The sequence below is a fragment of the Oncorhynchus mykiss genome, chromosome 17 (genome assembly GCF_057628025.1).
Source record: "Oncorhynchus mykiss isolate SJ-2025 chromosome 17, ASM5762802v1, whole genome shotgun sequence".
Lineage (NCBI taxonomy): Eukaryota > Metazoa > Chordata > Actinopteri > Salmoniformes > Salmonidae > Oncorhynchus > Oncorhynchus mykiss.
The window spans coordinates 8522040-8538065 of record NC_143038.1 but is presented as its reverse complement, the minus strand read 5'-3'; the positions used below and the strand labels follow the sequence as shown (position 1 = coordinate 8538065).

The 16026-nt window shown below is 49.7% G+C and overlaps 1 protein-coding gene across 8 annotated transcripts in view; it reads right to left on the bottom strand.

Moving 5' to 3' along the window:
- tnrc6c2 (trinucleotide repeat containing adaptor 6C2) overlaps nt 1-16026 on the bottom strand; it is an 80037-nt gene that overhangs the window by 29111 nt on the left and 34900 nt on the right. For 4 of the 8 annotated variants that reach the window (XM_036949496.2, XM_036949497.2, XM_090204661.1 and 1 more), the window contains 4 exons: nt 5726-8467; nt 3558-3767; nt 2722-2969; nt 999-1056 (listed from right to left, as the gene is read on the bottom strand). In XM_036949496.2, the coding sequence (XP_036805391.2) occupies nt 999-1056; nt 2722-2969; nt 3558-3767; nt 5726-8467 (3258 nt within the window). Of the gene's footprint in view, nt 1-998; nt 1057-2721; nt 2970-3557; nt 3768-5725; nt 8468-10941; nt 11178-12591; nt 12790-16026 lie in introns of those variants that run through there. The other 4 variants (XM_036949498.2, XM_090204659.1, XM_036949499.2 and 1 more) reach the window with 2 other exon arrangements.

Below are 16026 nucleotides of genomic sequence, written 5' to 3'. Positions count from 1 at the left end.
CAGACACACACAGTCAGTCAGTCAGTCAGACACACACACACAGTCAGTCAGTCAGACACACACACAGTCAGTCCGCCAGTCAGACACAAACACAGTCAGTCAGTCAGACACACACACAGTCAGTCAGTCAGACACACACACAGTCAGTCAGTCAGTCAGACACACACACAGTCAGTCAGTCACACACACAGTCAGTCAGTCAGACACACACACACAGTCAGTCAGTCAGTCACACACACAGTCAGACACACACACACAGTCAGACACACACAGTCAGACACACACAGTCAGACACACACACACAGTCAGACACACACAGTCACACAGTCAGACACACACAGTCACAGGCAGACACACACAGTCACAGTCAGACACACAGACACACAGTCACAGTCAGACGCACACACAGCCAGACGCACACACAGCCAGACGCACACACAGCCAGACGCACACACAGCCAGACGCACACACAGCCAGACGCACACACAGCCAGACGCACACACAGCCAGACGCACACACAGCCAGACGCACACACAGTCAGACGCACACACAGTCAGACGCACACACAGTCAGACGCACACACAGTCAGACGCACACACAGTCAGACACACACACACAGTCAGACACACACAGTCAGACACACACAGTCAGACACACAGACACACAGTCAGACACACAGACACACCGTCAGACACACAGACACACAGTCAGACACACAGACACACAGTCAGACACACAGTCAGACACAGTCACACAGTCAGACACACAGTCACACAGTCACAGTCAGACACACAGTCACACAGTCACACAGTCAGACACACACAGTCACACACAGTCACACACAGTCACAGTCAGACACACACAGTCACAGTCAGACACACACAGTCACAGTCAGACACACACACACAGTCAGACACACACACACACACAGTCAGACACACACACACACAGTCAGACACACACACACACAGTCAGACACACACAGAGGGAAAACCTACTCATGGCCTGGTCCAGGTTCATGTTGTTGCTCTTCAGAGCCTCCTCAGCAGGATCCCTCTAACACAATGACAACATGAGACACCAAATCAGTGACAACCTCAACTATACTACACACTGACTTCATGCTTGATACAGTTGAAGTCGGAAGTTTACATACACTCAATTAGTATTTGGTAGCATTGCCTTTAAATTGTTTAACCTGGGTCAAACGTTTTGGGTAGCCTTCCACAAGCTTCCCACAATAAGTTGGGTGAATTTTGGCCCATTCCTCCTGACAGAGCTGGTGTAACTGAGTCAGGTTTGTAGGCCTCCTTGCTCGCACACACTTTTTCAGTTCTGCCCTGTGCTTTGTGATGGCCATTCCAATACCTTGACTTTGTTGTCCTTAAGCCATTTTGCCACAACTTTGGAAGTATGCTTGGGGTCATTGTCCATTTGGAAGACCCATTTGCGACCACTAACTTCCTGACTGATGTCTTGTGATGTTGCTTCAATATATCCATGTCATTTTCCTTCCTCATGATGCCATCTATTTTGTGAAGTGCACCAGTCCCTCCTGCAGCAAAGCACCCCCACAACATGATGCTGCCACCCCCGTGCTTCACAGTTGGGATGGTGTCTTCAGCTTGCAAACCTCCCCCTTTTTCCTCCAAACATAACGATGGTCATTATGGCCAAACAGTTCTATTTTTGTTTCATCAGACCAGAGGACATTTCTCCAAAAAGTACAATCTTTGTCCCCATGTGCAGTTGCAAACCATAGTCTGGCTTTTTTATGGTGGTTTTGGAGCAGTGGCTTCTTCCTTGCTGAGCGGCCTTTCAGGTTATGTCGATATAGGACTCGTTTTACTGTGGATATAGATACTTTTGTACCTGTTTCCTCCAGCATCTTCACAAGGTCCTTTGCTGTTGTTCTGGGATTGATTTGCACTTTTCGTACCAAAGTACATTCATCTCTAGGAGACAGAACGAGTCTCCTTCCTGAGCGGTATGATGGCTGCATACTCTCATGGTGTTTATACTTGCGTACTATTGTTTGTACAGATGAACGTGGTACCTTCAGGCGTTTGGAAATTGCTCCCAAGGATGAACCAGACTTTTTTTCTGAGGTCTTGGCTGATTTCTTTTGATTTTCCCATGATGTCAAGCAAAGAGGCACTGAGTTTGAAGGTAGGCCTAAATCCACAGGTACACCTCCAAATGATGCCAATTAGCCAATCAGAAGCTTCTAAAGCCATGACATCATTTTCTGGAATTTTCCAAGCTGTTTAAAGGCACAGTCAACTTAGTGTATGTAAACTTTGACTGACTGGAATTGTGAACGTGAATTATAAGTGAAATAATCTGTCTGTAAACAATTGTTGGAAAAATTACTTGTGTCATGCACAAAGTAGATGTCCTATCAGACTTGCCAAAACTATAGTTTGTTAACAATACAGTTGAAGTGGTTGAAAAACTACTTTTACTGACTCCAACCTAAGTGTATGTAAACCTCCGACTTCAACTGTACATGCATTTAAATACATGGATTCTGAAACAATTTCAAATCTTTTCAAATACTGTGCTTGACTGAACTTGCCTGGCTTAATGGACAAAATAATCACAAAACTGTAACCCCCCCCCCCCCCCCCCCAAGGAGGCTGGAGAAAAGGTCATTGAAATATATAAAATAGTATGAAACCAGGTCTGATTCTGACATTGCAAAATGTATCACATTCATACCGGGAAACCCATGTCAGTGAGCTGCTTGATGAGACGGTTCATGATCCAGGCTTCGTCTGGCTGGTTGCCCATCTTGCCCTTGGTCGGGCCCTTCTTGGGTGGCTGGCCCCACGAGTTACAGGAGGAGCTGTTCTCCTGGGAGGCGGGGCTGTTCCACACATCTCCGGCATCAGCATCCCATTGGCCAGAAGACATGCCCATCTCCTCCTCCCTCCCACCTCCCCAACCATCTTGCATAGATTTGAGGGCTGGATGAGGAGTAGTGCAGGGTAGATGTTAATGTTGTAGAGTTAAATACTAATTCAAAATTATTTAGTAAGTGCCTTCTTGTAATATAGCTAGTTCACTGAAATCTGACACCTGACTTCAGTGCCAAACAATAGTCTCAAGCTAACCTCAGTATCTGTGTTTCTGCTGAACCAATATACTGCAGTCTGGAGTAGCACGTTGACAAGCAAGAATTTAACTGTACCATGTGCATGGGACCAATACACTTTGATTTGAGTTTTGACTGCTTGCAAAGATCAAAGGGCAACCCCTTTGCGTGCAATTGGCAATGCAACCACTTGGTGCCAGTATTGTCACACAAGTCCCTTCATTTCTTGCTTGCCTTCTTGTATAACAATTATTTAAAAAGCACAAACAAGAACTGCCACATTGATCAAAGCATGCAACCAGGGAAACCTCTAGTGACACAATGTTATTCAAGACATCTAGAAAAGCAAATCTTTAACAGAAACTTTCAGATGCATACAAACACAATAGCGTATTATTTTTGTTGTTGTTTACTGATGAGTGTTGACCATGTTCGTACACCAACGGCGTGTGGTCCTAACCTGGCTTGCAGGGTGCAGGTCCAGAGGGTCCGTTGTTTCCCCTCCTGTAGGGTCCATTGGGCTCGTGCCCTCCATCGCCCCAGCCTCCAGGAACACCAGGGGGTTTGCCCCAGGCAGAGGTGCCGTTGTCCACTGCAGGAGAGGGGCCAGCGGGCTCCCCCCACGCCGGCTCTGGCTTGGGCTGCTGGACACTGGGCAGCTCCCCCCAGCCTGGGAGAGGACATATTTATAATGTATGCTTTAAAGTTGTGTGTGCAACACAATTGCAAGTATATTCACTTACAAGACCAGCAAACAGTGATCTGACATATTGTTAGTAATTGCAGTCTGGCAGTCTAGTTTTACTGCCAGCCAACTGGTTCCATTACTGATGAAAATGGAACCATAAAACTACTGAGGAACAGTGTGTGCTAGCTTCCATTCATTCACTTGCTCTACACCCCGTTGTACTCTCAATCCTCAGGCTTTTCCTCGTAAAACAGTGAGCCAAGTTGTTACATGTTAATCAGAGGCAGTATCGTTATGTACCAAATGGCACCCTATTCTTTATATAGTGCACTACTTTTGACCAAGGCCCATAGGAAGGCAGAGAAGGGGGAGAGAGGAAGGCAGAGAAGGGGAGGGGGAGAGGAAGGCAGAGAAGGGGAGGGAGAGAGGAAGGCAGAGAAGGGGAGGGAGAGAGGAAGTCAGAGAAGGGGAGGGAGAGAGGAAGGCAGAGAAGGGGAGGGAGAGAGGAAGTCAGAGAAGGGGAGGGAGAGAGGAAGGCAGAGAAGGGGAGGGAGAGAGGAAGGCAGAGAAGGGGAGGGAGAGAGGAAGGCAGAGAAGGGGAGGGAGAGAGGAAGTCAGAGAAGGGGAGGGAGAGAGGAAGGCAGAGAAGGGGGGGAGAGAGGAAGGCAGAGAAGGGGGGGAGAGAGGAAGGCAGAGAAGGGGGGGAGAGAGGAAGGCAGAGAAGGGGGGGGGGGAGAGGAAGGCAAAGAAGGGGGGGGGGGGGGAGGAGGAGGACGGCAGCCATGACTGTTTAATTCCTGGCCCAGTTCCCAGACCCTCTTGTCCGAGCTGGCTGAGTCCACTGAGGAGGACTGTAAAGCAGGCAGTCCAGAGCAGTGTGTGCCAAGCCTGGCTGATCAGTCTCTGGTTACTGGGGTTGTACATAGAGTAACAGCAGGGGGCACTGGCCTTTTAGCAAGAACAGTGCCTTCCTGCCACAGTCAGCTTTCACTGAAGCTTTTGTCTTTGCAGTGGGGTGCTTTGAAAAGCCCCGGCATTGTGCATGTTCAATAATGCTGAGCGATTAGTGCTTTTTGAGGTTGTTTCGGTTTCGATTAAACACATTTTCAATTCCAATAATTTTACATGAAATGCACTACGCATTATGTGGGTTAAATGCTGTAACACACAATAAAACAATAAATAAAAGTCCCATGATGGTAGTGACTGTCCATTACTGCTTATCACCTATTAACCTTCATTCACATGACTTTACTCAAATATCTCACTTGTTGTGTGTTTTATTTGATGACTATTGTTTAATTCCAAGTCATTATCTCATCTCTATAGAGCTGATGCCTGTATTGTCTGACAAAAATCACTATTTTAGTAGTTCTTCAAAGTGAATAAGGCACGACTGCTGAATACCAACTATCAATCATTTAGATCATGTATTTTCAGTTAGAGAACTGCTATGCAACTTGCTCTCTATCACTCTTGATCACACATTCTTCTGTCTCTTATGTAGCAGGTGTAAAAGAAACAGACCGGACAAGTAGGCACCCAATGGATTATGATCACTGTAGGTAATTACCAAACTCCCTCCCACATCGCACAGCTCGGGCTTCGTCTGTTCCATATCTAAAGAAACTGTGCTGTGTGCGCATTGAGCTCACAGAAAACCCCCAAACAAAATGGAATTTAAATCATTGAACCATGTCGCTCAATTAGTTGCTTAAAAACGATTAATAAAACATTTCGGTTAATGGCACTGCACTAATATTCAATGACAAAATATATACTTGAACGTTGGATATATCCTTAGACATACGACATAAGTCTGTCACTTGCAGTCTTTCCAGTATAGGTTAATCACAGGGCTAATACCACAATACATTACAGAGGTGCATGATAACCAGTTTAACAGACATTTCAGACAGTGAATGGGGTCAGTTTCTTACCTGGGTTAGCCATAGGTGGTCTGCCCTGGGGTCCTCCGCCCTGGTGCGGGGCGGCGGTGTTGGCGGATCCATTGTTGTTGCCGTGGTGCTGGCTGTGTGGCGGGGGCTGTCCGTGGTGCAGGTGGTGGTGGTTCATGTGGTGGTGATTGTTGTTGCTAGGGGGGACGGAGGAGTGGTTGTTGTGGCTGTTGTTGATGGTCAAGCCTCCGCTACTCTTGCTGGTCGGCGGCTGGGTGGAGTTGTTCCCTTGGTTACCGTTACCTCCAGTGGGGTTGTTGCGGTCCCACATATTCACGGTCTTGTTGTAGGCGCTGGGGTCTCCCCAGGTGGACGTGCCGTCATCGATCTCCATCTTGCGGCGGATGGAGGGAGGAGAGGGTTCCTCCCAGCCAGTGGGCTCCATCGCTGGGTCGGGTTTGGCTCCGGAGCTCCCCGGGCCCCAGCCGGGGTTGGAACTCTGCCTTACAGATGCAGGGCCGCCCCAGGACCCCATGCTGCCTCCTCCTGGTCCACCTCCTCCACTATTGCAGATGGGGCTTTCCTGAGGCTTGGAGCCCCATCCTGGTGCTGGGCTGCTGGGGCTTTCCTGGGGCTTGGAGCCCCATCCTGGTGCTGGGCCGCTGGGGCTTTCCTGGGGCTTGGAGCCCCATCCTGGTGCTGGGCCGCTGGGGCTTTCCTGGGGCTTGGAGCCCCATCCTGGTGCTGGGCCGCTGGGGCTTTCCTGGGGCTTGGAGCCCCATCCTGGTGCTGGGCCGCTGGGGCATTCCTGGGGCTTGGAGCCCCATCCTGGTGCTGGGCCGTTGGGATGCTGGTTCTGGGGCTCCCCCCAGCCACCAACAGCAGGGGCAGGCTTCGACCCCCAGCCGCCCCCATTTCCTCCACCCCCTCTGGGGCTGTCCTTCCACCCTCCTCCTCCTCGTCCATTTCCTCCTTCCCACATGTGGCTGGAGGACCCATTCTTCTTCACCTCGGCCGGTTCCCTCCACTCTCCGCCGTTGGAGCCGTTGGATCCATTGCTGCCACTTCCGTGGCCGGAGCCCCAGCCGTGGGAGGAGGACTTGGGCCCCTCTCCCCAGCTCTGGGTTTGGTTCTGCTGGGTCTTGGCTGGCCCGTCGTCCCAGGTAGGGGAGGACTTCTCCTCAGGGACACCCCAGGATTGACCTTCACTCTTTGGGCCATTGTTTGTGGTATTGGGGCCTCGGGCCATGGGGTCCCCCCAGCCACTGACGGAACCGTTGGGGGCCTTGTTGACAGGCTGCTCCCCCCAGCTTGAGGGTGGAGGGCCTCCCCAGCCTGAAGGTCCCTCACTCTTGCCTCCGGGGCCCCCTGAGCCTGGCCTCTGAGATGGTCCCAGGCTGGGGTTGGCTCCCCCGTTCCGGGGGTCCGGTGGGGATCCAGAAGAGGGGCTGTTGGAGCCCCTCCATGTGTCCCCTCCACCGCCTCCCCTCATCTCGCTGGTCTTCCTATCGTTGGCGGCACGCTGCTCCTCCATCTCCCAGGAGGTGTGCTGGCGGACGGGCGTCTGGCCCCAGCCTGTGTTGCAGAGCACACGGGGGTCCAGGTCCTGCCGAGGCAGGGGAGGAGGACCTCCGTCCTCGCTGCCAGTCTGATCCCTGCGATGGATGTGCCCCTCGCTGCCACCGCTCCCGCTACCCTCACTAGCCGGGGCCGGGGTTGGCTGGCCCCAGGAGCTCACCTGCTGGTCCTGGGCTGGGCCATCTGAGGAATCCCAGCCTCCTTTGACCTCTCCTCCACCGCTGTGCTTCCCCCAGTCTCCTCCCCAGCCTCCTTCTCCACTGCCAGAGTGGCCCCAGCCGGACATGCCTCCGGAGGGTGCTGAGTCCCAGCCTGAGTTCTTGGAGGAGTTAGCGGATGTCTTGGTGTCTTCGTTGCCCCAGACGGAGCTCCCTGCGTCTCCGTTGAGCTGGGAGGACTCAGTAGGGGACTGGCCTCCCCAGCCGGGTAGCCCGTGGATGGGGCTGAGGGGCTGCTTAGTGTGGTGGCTGTTTTGTCCGTCAGTGTTAAGGTTGGGGTGTTCCATGCTGCTGAAAGACACATTCTTATTGGAGGACGGGGCATCAGGGCTCATCATGCCTCCCCAGGTGCTGCTGCTGTTGTTCTCGTCCCCTCCCAGGCTCCCATTGCCCAGGATACCGTTGGGTGGTAGTGAGGCAGGGTTCGGGCTACCTCCAGCCCCCTCTTGCCCCAGCACGGGCCAGGCCGAGGGGTTGGCGTTGGGGTTCAGGTTCAGGCTAAAGCTGGGCTGGGAGTTCCAGCTGGGTGCTCCTCCACTCCGACCCAGGTTGGGCCCAAGGCCGTCGGGTTTGGCTCCCTCAGTGGGGCCCATGGGGATGGGGCCTGGTCCGGAGCCCCAGCCCCTGCTGCCGATGGCTCCAACTCCCTGGCCACCGCTAGGCTGCATCATGCTAGCTACGTTAGCGACGTTAGCTTTGAGAGAGGAGGGGTAGTGGGCCTGCTGGCTAGTAGCCCCCGCGGCCATGCTCATGTTGCTGCTGGTCTCTGGGTTCGTACAGTCAACGGCTGTGGCACATTCTGGAGGATTCACTGGTCGGCTGACGCTGCTGCGACTGATGGAGGGCCAGGCCTCGGTGTCGCTCCCGTCGATGATCACTTGATCCCAGCTACTACTGGTGGTGCTGCTGCTGCGGTCGGTGGCTGGTGGTAAGGCTCCCCAGTGGGGATTCTCATGCTGGGCACCAGGACCACTCTGGAAGGGCAGGTCTGGAGGAGAAAAAGAGAGAAATATGTATTTATTTAACCAGGAGAAAACATTTGAGAGAGAGACAGAGAAACAGAGAGAACACCATGTAATAAACTCCCTCAGCTCCTGGAGGAAGTCATTGTACTACTGTATCTCCTTGGTTGGTTAAATTGTTACCATCCGACTTGGCAGCAGTGAGAGGAGAGCAATGGTCACGCTCTCCTGGTCTGTTCTCCAGATGCCTGCCATAATCAGAATGTACAGCAGACCATGCCCCGTATCCTATTAGCTATGGCATATCCATATATTCCTGCTTTGGTGCAGTCAGATGTGGAGTGACTGGGTGAGAGATAGGAGCCCTCCCTCTCCTACTTTCACTCCCACTAGCCCTCCTTCCTTACTCTAGGTGAGTGGGTGAAATGGAACCCTCCCTCCCTCCCTCCCACCTGCTCTCTCCCTCTCCCTCCTTCCCTCCCCTTGAACTGAGAGGCCCATTAGTCTCCCCTAGCTGTGGCCGTGAAGGGAAGCCCAAGTGGAAAGCTGCTCATTTATTGAAATGAAACCAAGATGGCTCCTCATCTATCACTCTCTATGCTCCAGCAGGTCCCCACAAAGCACTACCAGGTCTGGGCTGCTAGACACAGCTACACTCCGACACTGTGGAGACTGCAGAGTACGCACATTAAAACTCTGCCCTCTTCAATTCTATATTTCTTTCCTTCACACACACACTGAAAAAACTAAGAAAATAAATCATAAAACAGCATAATAACCAGAACACAAAAAAATGCTCCTATTAATATATGTCCTCACACCAGAAGAGGGAGAAAAACATGATATACACTACCGTTCAAAAGTTTGGGTCACTTAGAAATGTCCTTGTTTTTGTTTCTCGTCAGTCTATTCTTGTTCTGAGAAATGAAGGCTATTCCATGTGAGAAATTGCCAAGAAATCTTGTACAACGCTGTGTACTACTCCCTTCACAGAACAGCGCAAAATGCCTCTAACCAGAATAGAAAGAGGAGTCGGAGGCCCCGGTGCACAACTGAGTAAGAGGACAAGTACATTAGAGTGACTAGTTTGAGAAACAGACGCCTCACAAGTCCTCAACTGGCAGCTTCATTAAATAGTACCCGCAAAACACCTTTCTCAACGTCAACAGTGAAGAGGTGACTCCGCAATGCTGGCCTTCTAAAGCAGAGCTGCAAAGAAAACGCCTTATCTCAGACTGGCCAATAAAAATAAAAGATTAAGATGGGCAAAATAACAAACACTGGACAGAGGAACTCTGCTTAGAAGGCCAGCATCCCGGAGTCACCTCTTCACTGTTGACATTGTGACTGGTGAGTGGAATAGCCTTCATTTCTCAGAACAAGAGTAGACTGATGGGTTTCAGAAGAAAATTCTTTGTGGCCATTTTGAGCCTGTAATCGAACCCACAAATGCTGATGCTGCAGATACTCAACTCATCTAAAGGCCAGTTTTATTGCTTCTTTAAATCAGAACAACAGTTTTCAGGTGTGCAAACATTGCAAAAAGGGTTTTCTAATGATCAATTAGCCTTTTAAAATGATAAACTTGAATTCGCTAACACAACGTGCCATTGGAACACAGGAGTGATGGTTGTTGATAAACGTCAGATTTTTTAAAGATTTTTATGGAATATCTACGTTTCCAGCTACAATAGCCGTTTACAACATTAACAATGTCTACACTGTATTTCTGATCAATTTGATGTTATTTTAAATGGACAATTTTTTGTTGTTGCTTTTCTTTCAAAAACAAGGACATTTCTAAGTGAACCCAAACTTTTGAACGGTAGTGTAAGTCGAGCCCACACTGTGCAACATAGCCTCAGCCTACAGACACACAATACTCTCACTAATACCGATGAGAGAAACCAGTCTTGGTAACAACTAATAATAGGCTAATTTCGTGCCATGAGGCCGCAATGAATCAATGAGAGGCAGCTAACCAATGGCCTTATTAATGCTGCTGGAGAGGAGGAGGAGGTGGTATTGATCCACCAACCACCATGCAAAGCAAACCACTAAACTGGTCTTATCTACAGAGAGGACCTAAGAACACTGCTGTTCCCACTCACCTTCATTACTTGAGAGCAGGGTCGGGGCCAATTTTCATTTCAATCGAGTAAATTCAGACTGCCTAGAAATGAGACTGACCTCAAATCCTGCTTTTGTTACGAAACGGCACATTGTTGAAGGCTGTACTATAATCTATTTGTTTTTTGTAATTCACAAATCCAATAAGCTCATCAATTGTCATATCAAAAAGAAAGGTATCCCATTGCTAGCTATATTATCTATGACACAAAAGCATTCTCAATGTCAAAGTTGTCCTAGACATTTAGAAAACGTATAGCCTCCGGCTTTCCTTTGACGCGTCACAGAAGGTTTTATTAATATGCGTGTGTGTGAAACAGTTGGGTAGGCCGTATTTGGTCATCACCTCGTTTCAAATAGAGATTCTTACCTTCTATTAGCTCGCTATTGGAGTCCATTGGATTCTATCAGATCGTTCCGTGATTTGCATAATTGCCTAGAGTTTATCCATCACAGATTAAGCTATGGTCAACACAATCCTGTCAAATAGTGGGGGGACTAGCTTCCGTCTGAGACACACTGACTGACAGATATGTGGTTAGGCTTAAGATACTGCGCAACACGCCTCTGAGTCCCTCCAAATGCAATTTTCCCCTCAACATACTTATCTCCTCTTCTCAGACTGCCTTATCACAAAGAGTCGTCAGTGTGTGTGTGTGTGTGTGTGTGTGTGTGTGTGTGTGTGTGTGTGTGTGTGTAGAAAGGCAGACACACACTGTAGGCTATATAGCTCTACACATGCACACACACAACCTGCAATCAGTTCTACACTTCCTAGAAAGTGGAACCACAGAGGTACCACAAAATTCCCATCTCAAATCCTAACTTCCAACAATGTTGCAAAAGATTTCCCATTAAAAGTTTCTCCTACTACATTTTTGGTGAGAGAAAAAAAACACGTGAGCAGGCTGTTCGGTTCCACCTCTCCCCCTCTCAAAACTGCACAAATAGAAAACATCTGGGGCATCTAGGGTCAAGCTGAGCTGCCCGTCCAAGACGCATCATCCCACAATGCACAGTGACAGACCAGCGTGCATTAGGCTGAGTGATCCTTATGTAAGCACATCATGGATCCTTATGCAAGTACCCTATATGCTCTGTTCAAAAGTAGTGCACTATAAAAAGGGAATAGGGTGCCATTTGGGACAACTTTTCTATGGCGTTGTTCACTTAGGGACACATATCGCCATACCACATTGATCATAACTCTCCATTGTTACTCACCGGGACTATTTCATACATCTTAAACCCACAACAGAACCACAACCACCATCACTTCCTCATGGCCTTCGAGAAACAAATGCATCAAAGTCAGTACACATAACAGCTAATGTCAGTGGCCAGCGCCCACAACAACCAAAGAGGTTTTGCATGATTTGCATATTTTAGAAGTCGTTCCAACAGAGCCCTGTGTGGGTGTGGGAGAGAGTCCGTGTCTTCGGCAGGCTTTTGCTTTGGTAGGTTTGGCACCGTTTAGCTAACCGCTAACCTAACATAGAAAAGCTCATTGTGGGTGTTGCCATCAGCAAAACAATGTCAATCCATATACCTGCAAGGCTGTTAGGTTTTTGTTTATATGTGAGAGGAAGGAGAGAAAGAGGACAACAGCACCAGCGGTTCTGACGCCGCCCCCCCCCCCCCCCCCCCCCCTCTCTGGGTCTCTTCAAGCCCGCCGAGCAGCAAGGAACGCCATTTTATCAGGCAGACCTGAAACTCAGCCAAGAGCTCAGAGGCTGCTGCCTGCAGCAAGAACGTCTCGCTTTGCCCTCTGCTTTCTCCCTTTCATTTAGTCGCTCCCCCGCTCGCTCCCACGCACACATTTTCTCTGAAGGGGCATAAAAATAGGTTGCATGATAAATCAATCATATACTACACAGAAAAGCGTGCAGCTCAGCCCTATTTTTTTCCCCGTCACGGACAACTCTACGAGCGAAACAAAATAAAAACCCTGGAGTAGAGAGAGATAAAAGAGCTGACGGCAGCTGTAAAGAAGGGGGTCAGGGGTAGAGCGGAAAAATACCTGAAGAGAGGTGGTGCTGCTGCAACACCATGCTGTGAGGCGCTACGCAGAGCGGGGAGACGCAGCAGCCATCGCCATCCTCCGCCATTCAATATGTCTGCTACTGCTCGCTGCAAAGCGCCGCAACTGCTTACTTGACATGATGCCAAGAAATTGAGGCTGGCTGCGTAGTGTGTGCGTGTGAGTCACTGTGTGTTTGTGTGCGTGTGTGTCACGTCTCTTAGGTCTACTCAACCTTGCCCACTCTTTTCCTTACAACTCTGTACGACCTTATTTCTGGTAGGCATTCCAATAGATTAGTGAGAAGTCTTCCTGCGTCGGGGGAAAAAGGAGTGTGCGTGTGAGAAACGGGGGACAGTAACAAAACAACAAGGGGAAAAAAAGGGGGACAGTTCCATTCAGTCTCTGATGCTTCCATTCTGGTCCCAATTAGGAGGGCAGTGGGTACGATTGTGTACGCTGAATGAATAGCGGCGTCAGAAATCAAAACAAAGGGGCTTCTATTCTTTGGCTCTGCTGCGGCTTCCCTGGCACCAAAGATGCAGTGCGGTGAGAGCACGCACATACTACATCTGCATCAACAAACACACTTCACATACCAGCTCAGCTTCCTATCGTAGAGCACTAGTCTACTACTCGGAATAAGACAAGGCGGCACTGATGCTAGTAGCCCTGCCGGGGAAACAACTACCGGGAGATCAGGCTGCTGCTGATAATGAGGATGCTGCTAGCAGGCAGCTCACATGAGGAACACGGGCAGGTAGCCAGAGGTTAGACACCGCCTTTCTCTCCCTATGAAAGCCAGGGTGACAGGGAGAGGGGGAGGGGTTGACAGTGGCAAAGGAAGAGAGAGCGAGAGCGGAGAGAGAGTGTGTATGAAGAGAAAGAAAGACACGGTGCACCAAAAAGGATAAAGTGCCTGTGGCCAACATCATGAGCAATAGCGTAGCCTTGGAGCTAGCTGTGAAATGCAGCAGAGAGCCATACGAATGGGGCCGAACCGGACGCCATTATTCTCCCATTCATTCAACACCACCAATCCACCACATTATCTCCAGCCAAACCTCACGGTGACGCACCACAAGCAGTAAATGCACCATTTAATCCCCTTTGTCCTCAAAATAGACCCCCTTTCCCCCTTCAGGAACTTCTGAGTTCCGGTCTCCGGGATCAAAAGATTCTGGTTAGTTTTGCAGAAATGGAGAGACAGAGAGAGAAAAGGAATGAGAGTGGGCACAGGAGGGTTTAAAACCGGAGAGGAGAGGTAGTTTCCTCTTGGTTCCCTGGCAGAGTCTGGGCTAATGAGGCCACTAGGGGCTGGAGGGGAGAGCGAGCGAGAGAGAGAGAGGGGAGAGCGAGCGAGAGAGAGGGCTAGCATTCTCTCTAGCCTCGTCTGGCTCGAGAACAGCATGTGCTTCAGCCAACTCCATTGACTAGTGCAGTCATTGTCATGCATATACCTCTGAACACTGTTCACTTACGTGGCCCTGACAACAATGATCAAAGGAATCGCCTTACAGCTAAACCACTTCAGGCAGTGATCACTGATGGGAATACCTGGCTGAACAGTCATCAATGGGACTTGTTATGGATTGGTCTTTATCCGCAGACAAAACAATAGCGTCTGGAACTGGAATCAAAAGAACAAATATGCCACCTCATCCAGGCGTTTGAAGACAAAGCCAAGGGGCCAAATGAGAAGGGCGGCAGGGCCAATGCGTGTTAACATCTAGCTAACAGTATGCCTTCTGGGCACATGCTATGTCACCCGGGGGCTTAGGAGACAGAGAGCCATGAATGAACCAGCTGTTGTAGACCACTGAGTGTGTTTCCCACAGCACGGCTTGCATCTCAGACACCCACTGTAGCACCTGCTATGCTACTAGACGAAGGCCAGACAGGCTAGGCTGCAGCACTCACTGAGTTGTAATGCCATCAGCTGTTGAGATTGTGTCTCAAGACATTGTGGTGTGGAGGTTGGGTTGTGTCTCAAGACATTGTGGTGTGGAGGTTGGGTTGTGTCTCAAGACATTGTGGTGTGGAGGTTGGGTTGTGTCTCAAGACATTGTGGTGTGGAGGTTGGGTTGTCTCTAAAGAGGACCACAATGGAAATAGAAATAGGCCTACGACTTATGTGTTTGTGTCCATTTTGATTTTGAATGCTTTGCTGTTCTCGCACTCGAGTCATGTGCATTTAAAAATGGTCAGACAAAAAGTATTCATTATTGAATTGTTTGATTGGTTGATTGTGTGTATAGCCAGCTGAGCCTGTGGGCAGACAGATGAGAGAGGATGTAACTGGATCAAGGCAGTGACTGACTCCTGTAGTACAGCTACAGCAGGCCTCTGGGGCGGGAAGCGCCTGTGTCCCCTCTGAAACATGACGACTACACCAGCAGGGAGGTCAAAGGGAAGCTGACCCCAAAGACAGAGCTCATCTACATACAGTCTCTCACATTCAGCCTGGGGACAAATTAGATTGGCCCATGTTTGCATGAATTTTGTACGATGCTGGCAGGAAAAATGACGTTTTCCTCCTAAAATTGAGAGAACACAGCTAGACACCAAATCAAATGCATACTTCTCAACACTGCATCCATCCAAAACCTGTATTCCTCAGTGCCAAGACTAATGCTGTATCCCTTTCCATAATTGGCAGTGGAGTACAGCAGTAGAGAAATAAGCTATTCATGGTATGACAAGGCAGACAGCCAGAGGGAAGAACAGTTGATCAGAAACCCCAGGGACTTAAAGCCTTCCCCAGCTTGGGCCTCTCCTGCCTGGGGCCGTGTTGTGCAGAGGGCCCCTGGGAGAGTTGTCCAGCCAGTCAGTTAAAAAAAAAAACATTGGATATCAGACCATCAGTGTGTACTTGAGTGCGTATACACACACTGTGTGTGTGTGTGTGGCGACATGTGTCTGTAATGCCCTGTGCTGCCCAGGGTTTGCAGATAAATTCTGTTTACAGTGACGCTGCAGGCAGCCCCCTCAGAGTAAACATGTCAGTCAGTAATGGAAGACAGCACCACCGAGGAGGAGAGAGATTGGAGTAAAAAAAAGATGTGAACAGACACCGCAGAAAACTCTCCCTTCGTCTCGTCCTCAAAGTGTCGTACAAAAATGTGCGGTGTGCTCATCTGTTCATGTTCTGCGTTTAAAGACAACATATACTAGAGGTGTTGGTTGAAATACCTTCCATTGGGATGTGAAGACCGGTGGTCAGAGAAAAGCTGCAGGGTCGAGGCATAAAAAGGAAGACGGTAGGCTAACAGTGGTTCACCAGACAGCTTGCAGAGACCGCACGCCTCCCACTTCCTCACTGGAGGAAAAACAATGCTGAGAGACATTTACTCAAGGCTCATATTGTTTGTCCACTCACCTCTCTCTTTCGCTCTAAATTAAAGCCCACTGGCAGAGTGGGTCTCTTGGCCTGAC